Source organism: Diceros bicornis, chromosome 33 (assembly GCF_020826845.1).
Source record: "Diceros bicornis minor isolate mBicDic1 chromosome 33, mDicBic1.mat.cur, whole genome shotgun sequence".
In the NCBI taxonomy this organism is placed as follows: Eukaryota; Metazoa; Chordata; class Mammalia; order Perissodactyla; family Rhinocerotidae; genus Diceros; species Diceros bicornis.
In genome coordinates, this window is record NC_080772.1 from 10013974 (window position 1) to 10034928 (window position 20955).

At 37.1% G+C, this 20955-nt stretch overlaps 2 protein-coding genes across 6 annotated transcripts in view; one reads left to right on the forward strand and one right to left on the reverse strand.

The window, feature by feature from the left end:
- The window catches only part of PLAG1 (PLAG1 zinc finger), a 52856-nt gene extending 38417 nt beyond the window's left edge, over positions 1 to 14439 (reverse strand). For all 3 annotated transcript variants that reach the window (XM_058528728.1, XM_058528726.1, XM_058528727.1), the window contains exon 1: positions 14285 to 14439. The gene's annotated coding sequence lies outside the window, so the exon portion shown is untranslated. The remainder of the gene's footprint in view (positions 1 to 14284) is intronic.
- Positions 14440 to 14915: 476 nt separating this feature from the next.
- CHCHD7 (coiled-coil-helix-coiled-coil-helix domain containing 7) lies at positions 14916 to 20676 on the forward strand. 3 transcript variants are annotated; one of them, XM_058528730.1, is made up of 5 exons: positions 15046 to 15333; positions 15928 to 16054; positions 18094 to 18163; positions 19625 to 19723; positions 20489 to 20676. In XM_058528730.1, exons 3-5 carry the CDS (start codon positions 18110 to 18112, stop codon positions 20591 to 20593), a joined length of 258 nt encoding a protein of 85 aa, XP_058384713.1. In that variant the 5' UTR covers positions 15046 to 15333; positions 15928 to 16054; positions 18094 to 18109; the 3' UTR covers positions 20594 to 20676. The 3 variants fall into 3 exon arrangements, with proteins under 3 accessions (XP_058384714.1, XP_058384715.1, XP_058384713.1); XM_058528731.1 differs by lacking the exons at positions 15046 to 15333; positions 15928 to 16054 and adding an exon at positions 14916 to 15000; XM_058528732.1 differs by lacking the exon at positions 15928 to 16054 and having other exon boundaries at positions 15045 to 15333.
- Positions 20677 to 20955: the final 279 nt, after the last annotated feature.

Here is a 20955-nt window from a genome sequence, read left to right on the forward strand (position 1 = left end):
AGAAGGCAAATCTAAGTATCCTAAGAGGGACAGGAAGTACTTTCCCCACTTCTGGCTCCTATTTGGAGTAAGAATAAAGAAACTTCAGAAAGAAGATGGTTTGAGATGGGACTTAAAGGACAGGTAAGATGTGGACAGGCATGTGAGAAAAACATTCCAGGGAGACTGGACAAAGCCAAAGGCATCCACAGTCAAATGTGGGTGTCTCTCTAAATTCCCAAAACCTATGGAGATAAGTACATGAATAACAAAACAGAGATTTTGAACTTAACTTGGAATTCTGGAGTAAATGGGATGATATCATATACTGTATTAAATTCTTTCAATTCTCCCAAGTGGTAAGATCATCAGTGACATTTCTATCTTGGAAGCCTAACATCTTAAAATTAACCAAACTAAACAATATTTTCAATTGTCACGATATAGAATTACATTGTTTATTGAACTAAAACTATTCAAAAATTCAAAAAGAGATGCTCATTATTCTGAAATCAGATGGCATTGCTATAAATATACTTTAAAGCAAAAATTGATAAAACTACACCTATTTAAGATAATTAAATCCTGTAAAACAAGGTTTAGGTTTGTATCTTTAAAAATCTCCTTTAACTTAGTAAATTTACAAATTTTCCCCCAATTTCTTATGTATAGTTTAAAAATAAGTAGACACGTAGCATTTTCTAACTTGAGTTACTCAGTATCAACTTTATGACTGAAAATTTTATTTTTACAACAAATTGACTTTTAAATAAATATATTAACTTCAATATAGATATAATTTAGGTTGACACTAGCAAACTAATGTAAAAAAAATTAGCTTCTACGGCTTGTCCATTCTAAAGACTTCCTTATAAAAGTAACAGAATTCCAGTTTCTGAAATCATTATTGCTCCCTGCATACACATTATGCCTGTACTTCCTCTCTCACAAGATTGCTGTGAAAATTAAATGAGATAATACAGGTAAATGCAAAGACTGCTATCCAGCCACAGTATTTTATGGTTGATGCACAGGATTAATACTCAAAATATTTTGGGTGATATAATTTAAAAGTCATGTTGGCTAATCATTCAGGGAATAACCAATCAAGTTAAGTTTCTTTTTCTTTTAAACAGAAACAGTATCTTTTTTGTGTTCATTTTTGGTTTTGCTTTTACTAGGAAGAACTTTTAACTAAAACTTGGCTAAAATAAAAAATCTTAAAATATCTCTCATCTTTAAAGGATCAAAACCTCTGCTTTCTTATTTGATCAATTTCAAGCTATATTTAAAATACTAGTTCAATTCCACCTTATTTTAGTGAAGTGACAGATAAAACAGATAAAGGTCTTTACCTTTAAAAATTCCCAAATTTCATTTTTGGCAGTTGAATACCATACTTCTGAACTGTGTAACTTTTAAAAATCTAGATTTAGTACAGCATTAGTCACAGAAGCAGAGGATACTAAAGTATCTTAGAAAGTTTACTGTAATACGTATGCTTATTTTCCAGAAGTGGTTTTGGACATTATCGCTTGATAAAAAGCACATAAAATTAGTGCATACAGTACAGAGGCACTGCCATACACAGGGTGGCAGCACTGAGAGCAAAACACATGCAAACAGCAGAACACTGGGAATGGCCAATGCCGGCACACAAGAGTACCTGAAATCTGATTATCAAAACACTGCTTAGACACACGGGTATTTTGGTTTTAATTAAGAAATTCCTTTTAATTCTGGCAGAGGTATCATGCATTTTAGAAAAGCTCTTATGAGTCAGCAGCTGAATGTGATCAATTGCACTTGTCTCAAAACAAATTACTTTCTCCTCCTCTTCCTGCACTGCCTAATAAAGTCAACGGAGTATGATTAAATTTAAGGACCACATCAGACCCAATGTTTAGGTAGAGCAATTGTATCTCTAGTACATATATATATACTTTTGAGAGTTTGTGTGTATGTTGTTGTTTTTTCCAATTTATTTACACTAAAACAACAAAAAACCAAAAAAGAGTCCACCCATTTCTCCCACCCTCCCACCCCCCACCTCTGGAACACCAATCATTCTCTGTATCTATGAACTTGTTATTTATTTATTTATTTATTTATAGATTCCACACACAAGAGAGATCATACAGTATCTGTCTTTCTCTGACTTATTTCACTTAGCATAATGTTCTTGAGGTCCATCCATGCTGTCACAAATGGCAAGATTTCATTCTTTTTTATGGCTGTTAATATTCCATTACATATAATATACCACAGTTTCTTTATCCATTCATCCATTGATGGACACTTAGGTTGTTTCCATATCTTGGCTACGTCCATACTTGGCTACTAATGCTACTTGGCTACTACCATATCTTGGTAAATAATGCTGCAATGAACATGGAGGTGCATATTTTTTTTTTGAGTTAGTGTTTTCATTTTCTTTAGATAAATACCCAGAAGCGGAATTGCTGGAACATATGGTAGTTCTACTTTTAATTTTTTGAGGAACCTCTATACTGTTTTCCATACTGGCTGCACCAGTTTACATTCCCACCAACAGTGCACACGAGTTCCTTTTCTCCACATCCTCGCCAACACTTGGAATTTCTAGCCTTTTTGATAATAGCCATTCTAACAGGTGTGAGGTGATAGCTCATTGTGGTTTTATTTGCATTTCCCTGTTGATTAATGATTTAGAGCATCTTTCTATGTACTTGTTGGTCATCTATATATCTTCTTTGGAAAAATGTCTATTCAGATCTTCTGCCCATTTTTCAACTGGATTGCTTATTTTTTTGCTATTGAGTTGTATGAGATCTTTATATATTTTGGATATTAGCCTCTTACCAGATATATGATTTGCAAATCTTTTCTCTCATTCAGTAGGTTGCCTTTTCATTTTGTTGATGGTTTCTTTTGCTGTGCAGAAGCTTTTTAGTTTGATGTGGTCCCACTTGTTCATTTTTGCTTTTGGTGTCAGATTCAAAAAATCATCACCAAGACCTAGGTCAAGGAGCTTACTGCCTATGTTTTCTTCTAGGAATTTTACGGTTTCAGGTCTTATGTTCAAATCTTTAAGCCATTTTGAGTTAATTTTTGTGTATAGTGTAAGATAGTGATCCAGTTTCATTCTGTTGCATGTGGCTGTCCAGTTTTCCCAGTACCATTTATTGAAGAGATGTCCTTTTCCCCATTGTATATTTTTGGCTCCTTTCTCATAAATTAAGTGACCAATATATGTGTGAGTTTATTTCTGGGCTCTCTATTCTGTTCCATTGATCTATGTATCTGTTTTTATGCCAATACCATACTGTTTTAATTACTATAGCCTCATAACATAGCTTGAAAGCAGAGAGTGTGATGCCTCCAGTTTTGTTCTTCTTTCTCAAGATTGCTTTGGCTATGTGGGGTCTTGTACAGGTTCATAAAAATTTTAGGATTGTTCTATTTCTGGGAAAAAATGCCTTTGGAATTTTGATAGGGATTGCATTGAATCTGTATACTGCTTTGGGTAGTATGCACATTTTAGCAATATTAATTCTTCCAATCCATAAGCACAAAATATCTTTCCATTTATTTGCATCTTCTTCAATTTCTTTATGTCTTGTAGTTTTCAAAATACATGTCTTTCACTTCCTTGGTTAAATTTCTTCCTAGGTATTATTCTTTTTGATGCAATTGTAAATAGGATTGTTTTCTTAATTTCTCTGATAGTTCATTATTAGTGTACAGAAATGCAACAGATTTTTGTGTCCAGGCACACCTTGTTATTTTGTGCTTTGCTTTATTGTGCTTCACAGATGCTGCATTTTTTACAAGACCCTCCACTAGCAAAAAGATTATGACTCATTGAAGGCTCAGATGATGACATTTTTAGAATAAAGTGTTTTTAAATTAAGGTACGTACATTTGTTTTTTAGACATAATGCTATTATTGCATACAGTAGAGTACAGTATAGTGGAAACATAACTTTTATTTGCACTAGAAAAGCAAAAAATTCGTGTGACTCAATTTATTGCAGTATTTGCTTTATTGTGGTGGTCTGGAACCAAACCCACAATATCTCCAAGGTATGCCTATGTTTCTTTTTCTTGCCTAATTGCTCTGGCTAGGACTTCCAATACTACGTTGAATAAAAGTGGCGAAAGTGGGCATCTTTGTCATGTTCCTTATCTTACAGGAAAAGCTTTCGGCTTTTCCCTGTTGAGGATGATGTTAGCTGCGGGCTTGTCCTACATGGCCTTTATTATGTTGAGGTACATTCCCTTTATATCCGCTTGTTAAGAGTTTTTATCATAAGTGGATGTCGAATTTTGTCAGATGTTTTTTCTGCATCTATTGAGAGATCATGATTTTTATCCTTTTGTTAATGTGATGTATCAAATTCACTGATTTGCTGATGTTGAACCATCCTTGCATCCCTGGAATAAATCCCACTTGATCATGGTGTATAATCCTTTTAATGTATTGCTGAATTCAGTCCGCTAATACATTGTTGAGGATCGTTGCATCTAGGTTCATCAAGGATATTGGCCTGTAATTTTCTTTTCTTGTGGCATCCTTGTCTGGTTTTGGTATCGGGGTAATGCTGGCCTTGTAAATTGAGTTTGGAAAAGTTCCCTCCTCTTTCATTTTTTTGTAAGAGTTTGAGAAGGACTGGTATTAATTCTTCTTTGAATGTTTGGTAGAATTCACCAGTGAAGCCATCTGGTCCTGCACTTTTCTTTGTTGGGAAGTTTTTGATTACTGACTCAATCTCCTTACTAGAAATTGGTCTATTTAGATTTTCTATTTCATATGATACTGTCTAGGTTGTAAGTTTCTAAGAACTTATCCATTTCTTTTGCTTGTCCAATTTGTTGGCATATGATTGTTCATAGTAGTCTCTTATCCTTTGTATTTCTGTGGTATCATTTGTAAGACGTCCTCTTTCATTTCTGATTTTATTTATTTGAGTCCTCTCTCTTTTTTTCTCGGTAAGTCTAGCTAAAGGTTTATCAATTTTATTTCTCTTTTCAAAGACCAGTTCTTAGTTTCATTGATCACTTCTATTGTCTTTTTAGTCTCTATTTCATTTATTTCTGCTCTAATCTTTGTTATTTTCTTCCTTCTACTAACTTTGGACTTCATTTGTTCTTTTTCTAGTTCCTTGAGGTGTAAAGTTAGGTTGTTTTACTTGAACAAGAAGATATAACATTTGTAAATATTTATGCACCCAACATAGGAGCACTTTAATATATAAAGCAAATATTAACAGACCTAAAGGGAGAAACAGACAGCAATACAATAATAGTAGGGGACTTTAATACCCCACTTAACATCAATAGACAGATCATCCAGACAGAAAATCAAGAAGGAAACATCGGCCTTAAATAACATGTACAACCAGATAGACTTAATGGATAGGTACAGAGCATTCCATCCAAAAGCAACAGAATACCCAATCTTCTTAAGTGCACATAGAACACTTTCCAAGATAGATCATATGTTAGGCCACAAGACAAGTCTTAATAAATTGAAGAGGACTGAAATCATATGAAGCATCTTTTCCAACCACAATGATAGGAAACTAGAAACTAATTCTATGAAGAAAACGGGAAAATTCACAAACATGTGGAGATTAAACAACACGCTACTGAACAACCATTGGGTCAAAGAAGAAATCAAGAAATACCTTGAGACAAAGGAAAATGGAAATGGAACATACCAAAATTTATGGGATGCAGCAAAAGCAGTTTTAAGAGGGAAGTTCATAGCGATAAATGACGACCCTCAAGAAACGAGAAAAGTCTAGTAGATATTTAAAAGGATAACCCAAGCTATGATTAAAAGTGCTTCAAGATAGGAATTTCTTTTAAGAATAACATGATCCTGGAAACAGGAATGCTCTTATGAAATAAAAGCAGTTAAAAGTTTTAAAATAACTGTCTTAATTAGGTTATAATGTCCAAAAAGAAAGGCTTTTAAGGAAAATATGTGCAACACTACTTAAAAAACCTAGAATACCCCTAAGAGTATTAAATGCTTAATGATTAAAAATTTCAAATACAATAGATATTCAACTGATGTAGATAAAAACAGTAATAACTCATTCATTACCATTTTTCTTTGAAAAGTAACTGCAATAATTGAAAATATTATGATCTTCAAAGTAATTTTGCCCACGTATTTGAAAAATATATTTTCATTAATTGTCAAAGGATAGATGTTTAGGAACTTCTACAAACTACCAGACTTTTATATGTATTCCCTTTGTTTACAAACTTCTAGGCATACAAAACTAGATTCATGTACAAAAACAATGTTCAATTAAAACTCCCTATATTTCAGTAGTACATCAAGTTATCCAGTTAAATATTTAAAACCTTCCTTCTCTATCTAATTAAATCTATTACTTGATAGTTTACTTTCATTTTGATTTGAGTAAACAATTATAATATATTTTACATGTAATATCTTCTAAAATTGATGGACACCAAATTATTGCTAAGGAATATCTGTTTTGTACCTTTTTCTTAAAATTAAACTACAGCAAATTACATTAAAAGCTAAATCTGATAAATGTACTTTACACAGGGCATAATGAAATCAGTTATGTGTTTTCATGACAGTAGCCCTAAAGATGCTCAAATTTTATGAAGCAGAAAAAGAAAAGCATAAAATATCACTGCTGTTAGAGGTGTGCCCTACAGTCATAGGCACTTTCTTTCTTTGAAACACTTTAAACTCTTCCAAATAAGAACTACTAGGGCTGCTTCTACCACTCTTGGTATAATTAACCTACCTATTTTATTATATTTCTCATTCTATTTTAGTGCTGAAATCCTATGCATTTGAGTTGTGACTTTCAAATAATACTATTAACATTAGAAGAGAAACATTATTGAGATTGAAATTTTACCCAATTAAATCACCTCAGACAACAAATTTGAAAAACAATTTCTCAGATTTATTTAGAAAATAATTTTAGAAGTACAAGGAAAGTAAATTAACGTTTAAGATGTAGCTTACAATCAGATATGCTGATCATATTAACATTTATTTTTAAGGTTATAATAGATCTTAGCCAAATATATAAAGTGACAACTCTCTCATAAACTGCAAATTTAGAACAAATTTAATTGTAAAGTAAAGAAGCTAATTTCCCTTCTTTGGAAGGGAATAGTTAAAGAAATTCTATTTAGGAAATGCAAAAGGGAGCTGAGAAAGATAATGTACTCTTATATAAAACAGTATTTTTATTTCATTGCCTAAAGCTGATAAAAATAAAACCTATTATTATACCTCTTTTAGGATATGATGAAAAGTGATGTGGGCTCTGTGTAATTCCAGCATTAAGACAATACAAGAAAATAAAATCAAGCCACTGAGAAAATCTAGCAGATTAAAATTCAACTGGTGCTATTTTGAACCTGCACATTTGAACCACCTTAAGCTTCCAGGTTCAATTTTTTAAAATTCTCCTGATCCACAACAATTCAATCAACTTTTTACTAATGTTCTTCAAGTGAACAAAATTGATTAAAACATTTTCTAATTTTGCTTTTCAGCCAAAGGGGCTAAATTCTTCATTCTCTACTTGATTTCTAGTTTAACAGTCTCCAAAATAATATCTCAACATTAAAGGCTCTAATGTCTAACTACTGATTAAAAAGATATAATTTTTTAAAAGTCAGATGGTAGCCCTTTAGCTGTAGGATTTAATCTGAGAATTAATATTCCCATACTCAAAAACTAAAAGATAGGCTATCATAATCAGTATGCACTTGTGCCACCCCAATATTGGTTTGAGATAATTTAAATATTTAATAACTGAAAGTCTAAAATGAGTCTCTCTCAAAAAAGGTAGAGTTCTAGACTCTGCAATGGCAGATCATTTACAGTCTGCACAGGATTTGGTCGCCCTTTAAGAAAAGATGCCTCCTCTACCCTCAAAATATTTTCTAAACTAAAGGAAACTTCTACCCCCAAACATAATACTATAATAGCTCTAGATTCTCCTTCAGAAAATCAATTGCTAATTAATAAATGGGAAAGAAAATTCCTTTAACTGTCAGCATACACCTAAAAACATTCCAGAAATTAAGCACTTTGTTGGTGGATGTTCTTATCATTACCTTGTGAAAGACTTTTTAAATGTTATTAAGTCTGTAAGAAATGATTTAAATTGCCCTAAAAAAGTCCACCAAGTACATTGTTCTTAGACTAAGGTTTTAAAATTTATTTCATTAACTTAACAGAAAGTTTTAAACCTTCTGATGAAGAATGAAGAATAGTTTTCATTAGGTTCTGATATTTTTCAGAACACTTCACTCAGGTACACATTTAAAATAGTCTTTAAAATCTTTTAAAAAGTAGCAGAAAATCATTTTTCCTTATCTGAAAATAAAGAATTCCAAATAACCACTACAAATTATTCTTAGAATTTAATTTAGTTTAATTTAAATCTAAGAAGTTTGGAGGAAAGGCTTTGAGGGAATCTATTTTTAAAAAGTTATTATAAAAACAGCAATTTGTATTAAAAATACTCTCTTACAGATTCCCCCAATTATCACTCTTATTTTGGGGGGTAAATTTATTATTTTTGCTTTGTAGTTAGTTATTCTTTATTCACATAATCAAACTTTAAATTTACCATGATTATTAATTTATTCTAAAATTCTCATCTACCTAATTCTTTCCCATCAATTTTGGACATCTTAGTCCATACTTATGTTATTTTTATACCTTTTCATTATTTAAAACTCTGATTTTTAAAAGGCATCCAAAAAGAACGTTTTTGCCTCTTAACACCCTCACATTTCTGGGTTTTCTATGTTTTTAGATTAGGAAAAGTTTTCACTTAAAAGAAAATGCAAGGAAACATTTCAAGCAAATTGCTTATCCTATTAACCTAGGACATAACTGCCTAAGTTCACTCATTCTCCACATGCACACACATTTCTTAGGTAGTCATCTCAAATTCCCAACACACACTGTGGTTAGTTTTAATACCATGATCCTCCAGTAACTCTGTTTACAAGACATCCAGGGACTTTTAAATACTAACAATTTTAATGCAGTATCACACTACTTCACTTTTAAAAAATGAGATATCATTCCTGTTTTATAAAAATAGGTTTTTGTTTTCTGATAAGCATTAAAAAAAGAAAAGAGCAAAAACCTTAATACCTTAACAAAAACAAACACCAAGACATACACAAAATCAGAAAACAAAAACACCAAAGCATCCTTGGTAGTTTCATACCACCCTATCCTTGTCAATACCACCCTGGACAGAGGAGGCAGGGACAGGTGTACACACTGAGTAGAATGCAAACCACTGGGCAGCAGGCCAAGTGATTTAAAAGTAAAAATCAAATTATGCCTTTATAATAATTTCTCCTAGGCTTTCAGACATGTATATTTCTCATAACCTCAAATGTTAATATACACCAATACTTTTATAAAATATAATGACCTAAAAAGTCTCATTTAATTTCTCAAATTAAATTTAAAAGTTAAATTTGCTAATGAGATATCAAAGTTGTCCTGTTATAAATGAAAAGTAGTAACAGAGCAGATGTCAGGTTCAGGCTTTCAAAAACAATTAGGCACTGAAATAAACACAAAAAGTAAAAATTAGTTATCTTCAAAGTGGTCTTATCATAAAATGGAAAAGAATTCCCATGCATGAATTCTAAAATCATAGTTAACTTTACAGTTCATCAATCTGATGTACCCTGGCCTCACATTTAACTTATTTGTAAATACTTTTCCAAGGCTACCTAAACACTTACTAATTGGTTAAATATGCTGCCCATATTAATTCCTGTTAAAATTAAAGAAATTAAAGGTCCACTTTTGTTTTTCTGCAGTGACTGATACATTTTCAAAGTATTTGATGTTTCAGAAAAGGTGTTTATCAGGTTCTTAAAACATTTAAAAAATGGCTCAAGGGACAATTTATAGCCCTTTTACCTTTAACATATTCACTATCTTGGATTCTGCTGAACAGATTAAGTTGTTCTTTCCTTCTCCTGAAACTCTTCCCTTACTGAAATAACTTAACTAAAGAATCTAAGATGTTATCAACGTAAAGAGAAAAAATTTATATTTATTTCCTATACACTTGGAAACACATCAAGAACAACAAGTATTCCAGGCAGTGTAAGTAAAGTTATTCAGTAAAATTTCTTTTTTCCTTTGTGTGTGTGTGTGTGTCTGTGTGTGTGTCTGTGCACGCGTGTGTATGTATGTGTAACAGGTAATTTTTTCATATATCTTAATTTTCCAAAGAACAGGATTCTAAATAAAAAATATTGAAACATTCCTACAAGGAACCAATATTTTGATTACACAGCTCAAGAGGCAAATGATTACTAAAACAAAATTTCAAAGATAGCTATAGATATATGTTTCAGTTATCTGGCTTTTCAAATCTCAAACACAGGAGCATTACATTTAATTTAGCAAATAACAATTTAAACCTTAGAAAGGAAAATTTCCAGAATAGTTAACCAAAATGTATATAGTAACAACCAGAATTAAGTTAAAAATGATGGGAAAAAAATCTCACCTTTGTATGATATTAAAACAAAGAGTACCTTTAAAATTTTTAAACTATATTGATAAAAGCAAATTCACTAATTTATTTAGCTGTAAGATGTGTGTTTATTAAAATATTTTGGTTATAATAAATATACAGATATAGAATTTTATCAGTATTAGCTCACATTTATAAATCATCTTCCACAGCAGCTAAATTCCTTATAGAATTTCAAATAACAAAATTAGGCATATAAATTTCAAGTAAGAAATCTCAATCTATGAGGTTTCTCTAATTTTAACTGAAATAAACATTTTGAGTACACAATATCGTTAGATTATTTCTGTAAATTGGTATAATTTAATAGTAGCTTCAGAAAAAGGAGGTTCAACAGGTAGTATTTCTAAGGCATTAAAAAAAGCTCAATACAACCAATCCAAATCAGGTATTGCGCTGTGCCCTATCTAAATAAGACTCTCTAAGGAATTATAGGTTTTATACTTGTATACTCAAAGTGCATTTTCTAATTCAGACAAGTACCTAGTTGTCTAAAACCCAAACATGAAGAAAGCTTTATACCACTCTTTGTGAGAGAGAAAAAAAATCACAATACCAGCACTTTTATTTATGTTGACAATAACCTCATCATAACTTGAAGTGTCCAAATAACCTGAACAACTCAAGGGTCTAATATAACTGGAAGAAATACTTTTCCTTCACTTTTACAGAAATTGAATTTATTGATATTAGTATCTCTGGCTTGTCAAAGTGGCAGCTATTCAAGATTAAAAAGTCTCATTTATTTTAAACACATAGCCTAATTCTGACTACTTACAGTCAATGTAACTGTCTTGAGCCAAAATAGAATGAAAATGTAAGATAAATTTTAAAGGTTTATCAATATTAATGGCATTCTGAAACCTGGACAGAAGATTATTTTGGGGAGGGGGGAAGTTTCTCTTCTCCACTGATAGTTTAATCACTTTCCAATCAATTTTGATTTAACAGTGGTTCATGGGATTAATTTTTTTAATGAGTTCTTAGAAAGATGTAATTGCTTCCAAAATCAGAAACCACGAGATGATGTACTCAAACACTACACCGCCACAATGCTGTTATGGAGGTATTTACAGGAAGGTGCAGATAAGAGCTCAGCTGTGCACACATGTTAACGTACAATAGATTTCAAAATAATAATATGTTTGTACAGTATGGCAAGGAAAATATTCTGTATAAGAAGTCTAAAAATCCAGCTCTAATTTTAATCCATTTCTATAAATCAAAAAAACAAAGGAAAATAGGCATTTATTTCAGAAACTCCATATACCTGTGGAAAATGGAACACAAGTAAATCCTATTCAGAATTAACCTTAATCTCAAATAGAGAACAGCTAACAACTTACATATTTTAAACTTTGAAAATATTGTGAAAATCTAAACCATTAGAGTTGACAGTAGTTTATGATCAGTAAACATTTCCTATTAAATAACACAAATTCAACTTAAAAGATGCAAACTGATAGGTCTCAGGATTTTAAAATCTTTTAATTTCAAAGGCACAGAGTTACAGCAGATGTATAGGATGGGCTTTAAAAATGGGTATACGTAAACTTTTCCATGGTGTTGGTGTATGTGCTTTTTTCCCCTTAAAGAAATGCCTACTGCTTACAGTGTAAAAGAATCTGCACCACTCTGTCTGCAGTTTTCAACCAGAAGTCCTCAATGTACCTTAAGCCAAATTGAATATTAGGTATTTTACAGCTTTTACAAAATGGCTGTAAAATCACATTATGGGCATACACAGCTCTTTGATCTCACTGCACAGAATTCATAACTGTTCAATAATGCTATACCATTACACCACACACCTTAAACTATTTCCATTTTTCCACAATTCCTTCCAAAATCAGCTTCCAAAGCAAAGCAATGTAACATGAAAAGTTCCTGGGAGAGCTTGTTACACAAAAGAACAGCTTGGATACAAACTAATCTACACAATATCCATCTTCTGTTGAGCTTGTTTATTCCTCCTCTCCCTCCATCACTCCTAAAGGTGGGTGCACTTGAGTAATGGAAAGAGAAGGCTCTTCCATCACCACACCCTCCCAGCACCTCTGCTTTTGGTCCTCAGACAGTGATTCTGTGTAGGTGATGAAAATCTTAAGAAAAGAGAAGCTGTCCCTTTAAAATGCCCTGCTCTGTCCCATATCCCACGTGGAACCAACATCAGCAGCACTTTCCCATTAACTTCAATGTGATGCAAGAGGCACCATCCTTTTATATACGTAAAACCAGAAAACGTCAGCCTAACATTCTTTACTGAGGATGAACAGGTGAAGCAAACGGGTCAGGAAGGGAGAAACCAAGCAACTCCCCACCCCTCCCCAAAAGGTGCGCCAGTCTTGCACTCCAGCCTCTCTGTGCAACATCACCTCTCTACCCCTCCTCTGTAGAGCCTACTTTAAAGAAAGGAGGGAGCCACTAACAAAACCTGAAGCATAAATGCGACGAAAATGCAATCTAAAGCCGGAAAGGTTTATTCTTCCAATCACACATATTAACTCTATTAAGAAAATGGCATCACTTTTTTTCCACCAAAAAAAAAAAAAGAAAAACCGCAAAGATCATTAAAAGAGAGTTATAAAATAGCAAATATAGTGTTTATCTTATCTCAGATCAGTCCACATTACCAATAAGTTTAGCAGTTTCTGCACTACCACCTCCCCCCTCCCTCCCCCTCCTCCTCTTGCATCGGATTTTCACGTTTTCTCATTGTCGGTTGAGTTATAAAAGGCTTTTGCCCTTCGAAAGTTTTAAAAAATAAATAAATATTAACTCCTTGGTCCCTGCAAAGTCAAAATGGACTTCAGGGGAAAGGCGGTTCATACTTTTACCTTTAGCGAGAAAAGGGGGAGCATCCCGGATTTTTAGGGATTTTTTGCGATTTTTTAAAAATTTTTATTTGGTTATATGCCTGAGTTCTCCCTCCATTTTGGTTGTTTATGATACTGACAACAAGCTGTCCCTGCTCTGTGCAGATCTCCTGCTTTCATTTAGCACCCCCTCCCCCTACCCCCCCTCGCAGCCACACATCCAGGGCTCACACCTCCCCGCAGACCCCGCACCCCGACCCCGACTCGCCCACCTGAGGAAAGGGCAAAAACAAATTCATTTCTCCAAAAAAGAAAAACCTCTTTTGAAAAAGGGGCAAAGTTACCCCAAGTCACTCAAAGTGCCCCCCAAATATTGCCGACTGCGGGTTTCCGCCAGGCCCTTTGGGAAGCGACCTTCCCCCGGGATGTTTTGGTGGAAAATGCGGAGAGTTTACTCTCAAAACTGAATTTATATTAATTTTTCCCTTATTTTTCGGGTCTCTAATGTCTTCCGCTCTCGCTGCTGCCGCTGCCGCTGTCACAATATTCACAGCACCAGAGAGGAGGAGGAGGAGGAGGAGGAAAACTTTTCAAACTTTCCAGACCCTGAATAAAGGGTTTTTTTTTTTTCCCACCGACCTCACCTTCGGGTCTCCAGCCGCATCGCCCCCTGCCCTGTCAGAAGCGACTTCGGGAGTCCTCACACCCCCGCTTAATTATTTTATTTTATTTTTTATTATTATTTTTCTCTCTGGGGTCCTGAGCAGGGGCTGAGAGTAGCACAAACTTTTCCTCCTCCTGCCGCCGCCGCTGCTCCTCTGCCCCCTCGGCTAGTCCCATAATTTAAATAACCCTGATATTTCTCCCGCTAAACGCCTCTCCGCCGCCCCGGACCCCGGGAGAACTCACCGCGGGGCTTTAACATCCTCCCTCCGGCCCGTCCGCCGCCTTTACACCGCCCGCGGAATTTCTAATAATTTTTTTCTCATATTTCGGGCTGGACGCGGCGGGCCTGGAAATTGTTTCCTTACGCCTCTTTCCAGCAGCCATTGTAGTGTATGCGCTGCCCCTGCAGCCCAACTTGCAGCTGCCGCCGCCGCCGCCGCCGCCGCCGCCGACGTCGCGCCCACCGCCGCCTCCCCCGGCCTCCTCGGCCGCCGCCCCCGCCTGCCGCCGGCCCGCCCCCGGTCCCCGCCCGCCGCTGCGCCCGCCCCCCGCGCGCGCTCCGCCCCGGGGCCGGCCACTAGGCGCGGCCGCCGCCAGGGACGGGCCCGTCGATTGGCCCGCAGCGCCGCCCGTCAAGCCAAAGTGTTAAGAGGCGGGCCGCGGCGCGGGGGGCGCGGCGGGGCGGGGGGAGGGGGCGTGGCCGCGCGCGCCGCTCCGCCCACTCCTCTCGCCTCGGCCCTCCTCCCGCCAGCTGGGGGCGGGGCGAGACCCGCCCGCCGCCGCCGCGCAAGGCCTAGCTCGGCTGTCAGTCTGGCGGCGGTGCGCGCCGATTGGGCCGGCCGCCGCCGGGGAGCGGGGGCAGCACGTTGGGATGCGCGCTACTTAAGGTCCAGCTGCGTGAGCCATTGACGTGTTTGGAGCTGGAGACGGCCTGGGCACGGGAGAAGCGGTCGCTGGAGGTGAGTGGTCCCTCGCCCCTCCCTCAGCGGCTTCTGCGGGGTTGCGGGAAGAGAGGGGCTCAGCCGGGCCGCCGCGGGGCCCGAATCCACCTCTTCGGCGTGGAGTCGCTTCCACCAGGCCTTGTCTCCGTGCGGGCCCCTTCCCGTCGCTCCTCCTCCCCGCGACACGGGTTTATTCGGGCCGGGGGCGTGGAAGATGACCTCTGCCAGGGCACCCCTACGTCTTCCTTCACTCTCCTTCCCAGCCTTTGAAGCCTAATTGCCTGCGCGTACCCAGTTTCCTGCATTTTCTTCGCCCCCGATCCTCTTGGCACCGCAGAAGGTCGAAGCAAGGTGTGTTCACCTGTGCCCGCCGTCCACCGTTAGACGGACAGGCAGCATCGCGGCGGGCGGCCAGGCCTCGGACTCGCATCTCTCCGGTTTCTCCACTGGGCTTCCCCGCACCCCTCCGGTGTGCCACCCTGACTTCCTGACCCTGCCTCTCTGCACCCAGCAGTGGGTTAAGGGCTTGAGGTTCTCGCATGACGTGTTTCAGCTTCCCGATAGTTGCATCTGCGTTTTATGAGAGCCCCAGACTGCCTCGGCTCTGACCAGCAAGTGGACACGGACGTGTTCAGTAACGTTCCCTTCCCCCTTCCCTTTCAAAGCTACTTGGAGAGTGAGGACGTGAACAACGGGATGGGAAATCAAGAAATACTTTTTTAAGCAGTTTGCCCTTTGGATGAGATTTTAGAGTTGTTTCTCAAACGTGCTGTGCTTTTGCGGGCCTTCCTTCAAGGCTTCCTGGCCGTCCTCTGCAAGTAGAGCTTTGTAATATTTGTTTAGTACCTTCAGAAAGTAGTAGATAAGGCCTCTCTAGCGGAACACTCGATCTTGCCCTTCAGCCTCGGTCCTCACTGCAAATTGACATTTCCTCTTCATTTCCAGTTAATATGTGAGGATTTATGTGAAGAAGGTGACATTCGGAAATTCAAACTTAGACTGACTTGTTTTTAGAATCCGAAAGGGAAAGGAAATCAAATGTGGATAAACTCATGCTGCAAATCTGATTCGGGTATATGTGATGTTACAGGTGTTATTTTTCAAAAATTCGTGGCTGATGATGCTAATAAAATGCAGAGTAGAATACTTTCATGTAAGGCATGCAACCTGAGTTTTGTCTGTGTCTGATCATTGTTGAGATTATATGCAAGGAATGTGAACAGCTAAGCAGGATTCTGTGTTCTCACATCACAGGATACATGTGAAAGAGAAGACTGTGAGTTTACTGAGTGCCATCATCTCTCTTAGGAAGAAGTCAGGCCTGCAAAAGAATTGTGTTCAGGAGAGGAAGAAGCTTTTAGATTAGAATTAAATAGCATCTTGAATTTCCTTTTTGTTAAGATGTTTCTGTTAGATAGGTATATTCATATATTGTTCAATAAAAATCATAAAATAAAAGGATTGCTTAGTGGGTGCTAAAAGTTAAAGGACTCCAGAATGCCTAAACTTTTTTCCATCTGTCTTTGCAAAGGTGGATCTCCTTTAGCCTGAACATCCTGATCTTTCCCATAAGAGAAACTGAACTAGGTGACTCTTGACTGAGAATACTTTCACTTTTCAGGAGCTTGTGGGATTTGATTGTTTTTCCTGAATGTACTTTATTTCTTTTTTTGTGTGTGTGTGAGGAGATCAGCCCCGAGCTAACATCCATGCCAATCCTCCTCTCTCTGCTGAGGAAGACTCACCCTGAGCCAGCTGATCTTCCTCCACTTTATGTGGGGCGGCGCCGCCACCAACATGGCCTGACAAGCGGTGCATCAGTGCGCTCCCGGGATCCGAACCCCGGCTGCCAGCGGCGGAGTGTGTGCACTTAACCACTACACCACGGGCTGGCCCTGTACTTTATTTCTTTTAACGTGACTGATACTTTTTTGATGGTCCTATCTTGGGCAAGGAAAGTAGAAACCATTTCATACAAAAGTTCTGACCTCTGTCTAGTTATACTGACTGATACTGTTTTTTATTCAGTGGCATTTTGTAGGTCACACTACCTTATTTGCTGGCTTCTTCCCTCTTCAGGTGGAAGATGATTAAGCTAGAACAGGCTTTGAGAGTACAAGTTAAATCGACTCCGCAAACTTAGTGCAGACCATTTAAAAATATTTGTGGGTGGCTCATCAATTGTATAGCAATACAGAAACAAAAAAATCACTTTGAAATAATTAACAGTTAGTTGACTCTTGGTTTTTTTATTTTCTCTTTTAGTTCCTTTCTATGACATGTCTTTGAAGATAATATGCATACTGATTTCAGTTAAACTCTGTTAGAGAGAGCAGTTGTCCTGGGATGTAGTTGACATACCTATTGTATGAGTATATGACTTGACTTGGAATCACTAATTGGCTTTTAGGGAACTGTGATCATCTTTAATCAATAAAGACTTCTATAGAGCTATATCTATAAGGCTTGAGTTGGAAGATTAATGAACCACGGTAGCATTCCCTCACTTCCTTCAACCCAGGGAAGTATCAATTAAATAGAACCTGCCACTGGAAGTAAACTTTCAAATTTTTTTTTTTAACTTTTCGAAATGTTAACTAAGCAAAACTTGGTTATTTGGTATATTGGCCACCCCAGTGCTGGCCACAGAGTAGGCATTCAGATACTTTAGTTAACAAATGTTTTTGCTCAAGTTAGGTTGTACTAAGTTATTCCACGCTTATTTTGTATGCCAATCAATGGATAATAAGGAAGTAATCCTTAGACTGCATGCTGTTTTCTTAGGTTTTGTTTTAGCACTAAATGTATTTGACCTTTAGAAATAAGAATAAACTAAAACTGAATTATAGCTGAATTATCTTTCTTTCTGGACATTATAATCAAATTTTAGTAGCTGCATTAAATATGGTCTTTGTGCTGAGGGACCATGGCAGTGCAAAGGAAAAACACATCCGAGTCTTTATTCTCAAAATACAGAGGAAACATGAAGTTCCTCACTAGATAATCATTATGCCAAAATTAATTTTTCAGGTACTTAGGGGGCTAATGAGATTTATTGATTTATTTTCTATCATGCACTGTATAACTCTTTTCCCCAACATCTGCCTGCAGTAAGAAGACTGTTAGGATGCCCGTGGTCACACGGAAGCTGAGAGATCCTGACATAAATCCTTGCTTGTTGGTAAGGTGGTTTACTTTTAATTTTCATGAGTGTTAAGTTGGAAAAACAGGCTGCTTCTGATTTTGTGGTCATCTGTTTTCTGCAGTTCTTGAATAAAGTTATTTCTTACAAAAAATATTCCTGGCCAGCGTATCCTTATTTCACTAGAGCATTTTTAGATATTCATAATTTAGCTAACAAAGATTCACCTCTTTTAAGTTTCCCTTATTTGTATAATATGCAAGCATTTAGTTGTCACTGTAATACTAGACAGGCATACGAATCGCTGAGGAAAATCTTTAGTCGAAACATGGCAAGTTGGGAAGTATGATATTTTTAAACTGTCACTGAAATTTGTGTTTTAATAGCAATAATTTCATCATGTCTTTGAGACAACTTGGCTGAGGATAAGGGTCTCATAATAGAATTAGCCTATTTAAAGCCTAAAGGTTTTCACAAATATAAACAAAATATTTTGTTGTAATAATAAGCTCTTATTGGCATTTATTTGGTATGACTATCAATACTTGTGGCTTTGTCACCCTTGAACAGTGCAGTCATCTGACTGGTGCTATGAAAATTATTGTCCCTGATCCTATATGCATTTTCCAAATTTACACGCTCATTAGATATTTGTCATAGGAATTTAGCTTTGTTCTGTGTATTAAATCCATTTTTGACAGCTTTATTAAGTCTCTTTAGGTAGACCATGTTAGATCTATGAAGCAAATTACTTACCCCTCCAGTTAAAGCTTTCCTTTAGATGACCCCTCAGAATCATACCTTTCCCTTTGAAGTTTGTTATCCAATCTACTTCCAGTTCAGACAGGTTAAATTTAACTCCCCAATGGCAGCTACCGTCCTTTGAACTCATAGCCCTGTGTTACTCACTTTGGTTTTTAAGTGGTATTAGTGATATCTATTAAAATGGCTTACATAATAGTGTATTTACTTGCGTTAGGGAGTGGATGATAGCCAAAACTACATGGAGATGAATGGTGTTAATTTAAGTTGCCTTGATGTAGACCGGTTATGAGTGACTTACTGAGGATCTCGAAACCAGCTTAACATCAAACATTGCAGTCACAGTGAGAACTTGGGGGAGCAGGCGTGCTGCGCTGTGAGTTGGGGACGGGTCCTGACTCTCATTGAGCAGCAATGATTTTGAGCACAGTGCACCTTGCCTCAGCTTCTTTGTTACATGATTACTGGGATAAATGATCTCAGTGCTTCGGCTCACATTCCTGGGATCAGATATTCAGAAAACTGACCCAGATTATGAAAAGGAAGATGTCTGCACTGAGGAGAATGAATGCTGGGGTAGTTGGAAAGATAATTCAATTTTTGTTCATTATATGTTCATTAAAATGAACAAAAAGGAACTTGCATATTATCTGCTTTGGGGGGAAATAGCTTCAGAAGTTTGTTTTTTTTTTAGATCTCATTCCACCTCTTAAATGATGTCTATCTTACATATTTAAGGAATCTGATGCTTCTACCAGATGTATGAATGAAAATAACTATGACAAGGAAAGCTGTTCCACTTACTTCTTGAAGTACAAAAACTGCCGGAAATTCTGGGTAAGCCTAGCTTGTTTAGCTTTGTGTTAAAACTTAGGCTTGAATCCGAAGCCTGAAATTAGTCAGTACCCACAATCCTTCCTTTGGGATGGCTCTAGGGAACTTCACTTTTCACTTCATCCTCTGTGTGCCTTAAAGGATCCTTGAGAGCTCTTGTTAGCTGCTTCATCCTACTCCGAGGTATAAGAGTGCAGTTCTAGCATAGTTGGGTCTTCCTGGGTATAGAACTATCTGCAGCCCTAAAACAATAACTTGGTTATAATTTTAGTTTTCCTGGAGGTGAACAGAATGGATAACTTGCTGTGTCATAACCTGTAGTGGGCTTTCATTTCTTCCTTCTCCTCTCCCACTGCCATCCATGGTAGTTAAAATGGTCCCATGTTTCTTGAGACATTACTTTGTAATTTCTGTTTCTCTGAGCACTGGATCCAGCTATTTCCTTTCCCTCTGCTAAATTAACTGTTGGTTTTGTTTAGCAGTTACTCAGTGGCTCCTCTTGATGGACTGTACTTTCATGCTCTTGTAGTTAAACAATATATCCCCGTCCCAATTACTGTTAACATATTCCCATGGGAATAATCTCGTCTATTTAACTGTTAATAGTTTGAAAACATTATCTGGAGTCCTGGAATTAGGTTTCTTGTTTTTTTAAAACTTGGTTTTTAGAATTTCCTTTTTGAGGAAGCAATAGCAAATTGCTGGCAAATGATTAGAATTTAATACATGGCTGATTTTGGTTTCTTCTTTGTTTATACCTACACACAGAATTCTATCATGGTCCAGAGAAGACAGAATGGAGTGAAGCCATCTATGCCTACAGCAGCAGAAAGAGACGAAATCTTGGGAGCAATGGGAAAGATGCCCTATTGAATGTTTGCATTAAAATTGTTTATTTAACTTAGAAGCAGATGAATATTTTAAATAAACGATTACTGTAATCTTTTAAGACCTTACAGGCGTTACCCAGACAGATCTTCAGTTCTACAGGGGAGACAAAATTACGTTAGCCCTGTGTCCTTTGTGTTTGCTCTCAGTGCCGTGATGAGGGTATGCCACTGCTGGCTGTGCTGTGTCACTGAGTTTATATTACTTGCTGAAGGAAAGGGAGCGTTGGGAAAGGCTACATGAGGAGTTCTGCTGGGTCTCAAAAGAAAAGATGTGAGCAAGTAAGGACTTAATGGGGGTGAAAGGAAGGCAGTGTTCCTAAGGAAGGGAAATGATGTGGGCAACAA

Excerpts from the sequence above, each read along its gene's own strand:
- CHCHD7 (XM_058528731.1), top strand. The coding sequence starts at position 18,110 with ATGCCCGTGGTCACACGGAAGCTGAGAGATCCTGACATAAATCCTTGC. Across the intron at positions 18,164-19,624 it reads ACATAAATCCTTGCTTGTTG|GAATCTGATGCTTCTACCAG; the intron begins GTAAGGTGGTTT and ends TACATATTTAAG. Across the intron at positions 19,724-20,488 it reads AAAACTGCCGGAAATTCTGG|AATTCTATCATGGTCCAGAG; the intron begins GTAAGCCTAGCT and ends ACCTACACACAG.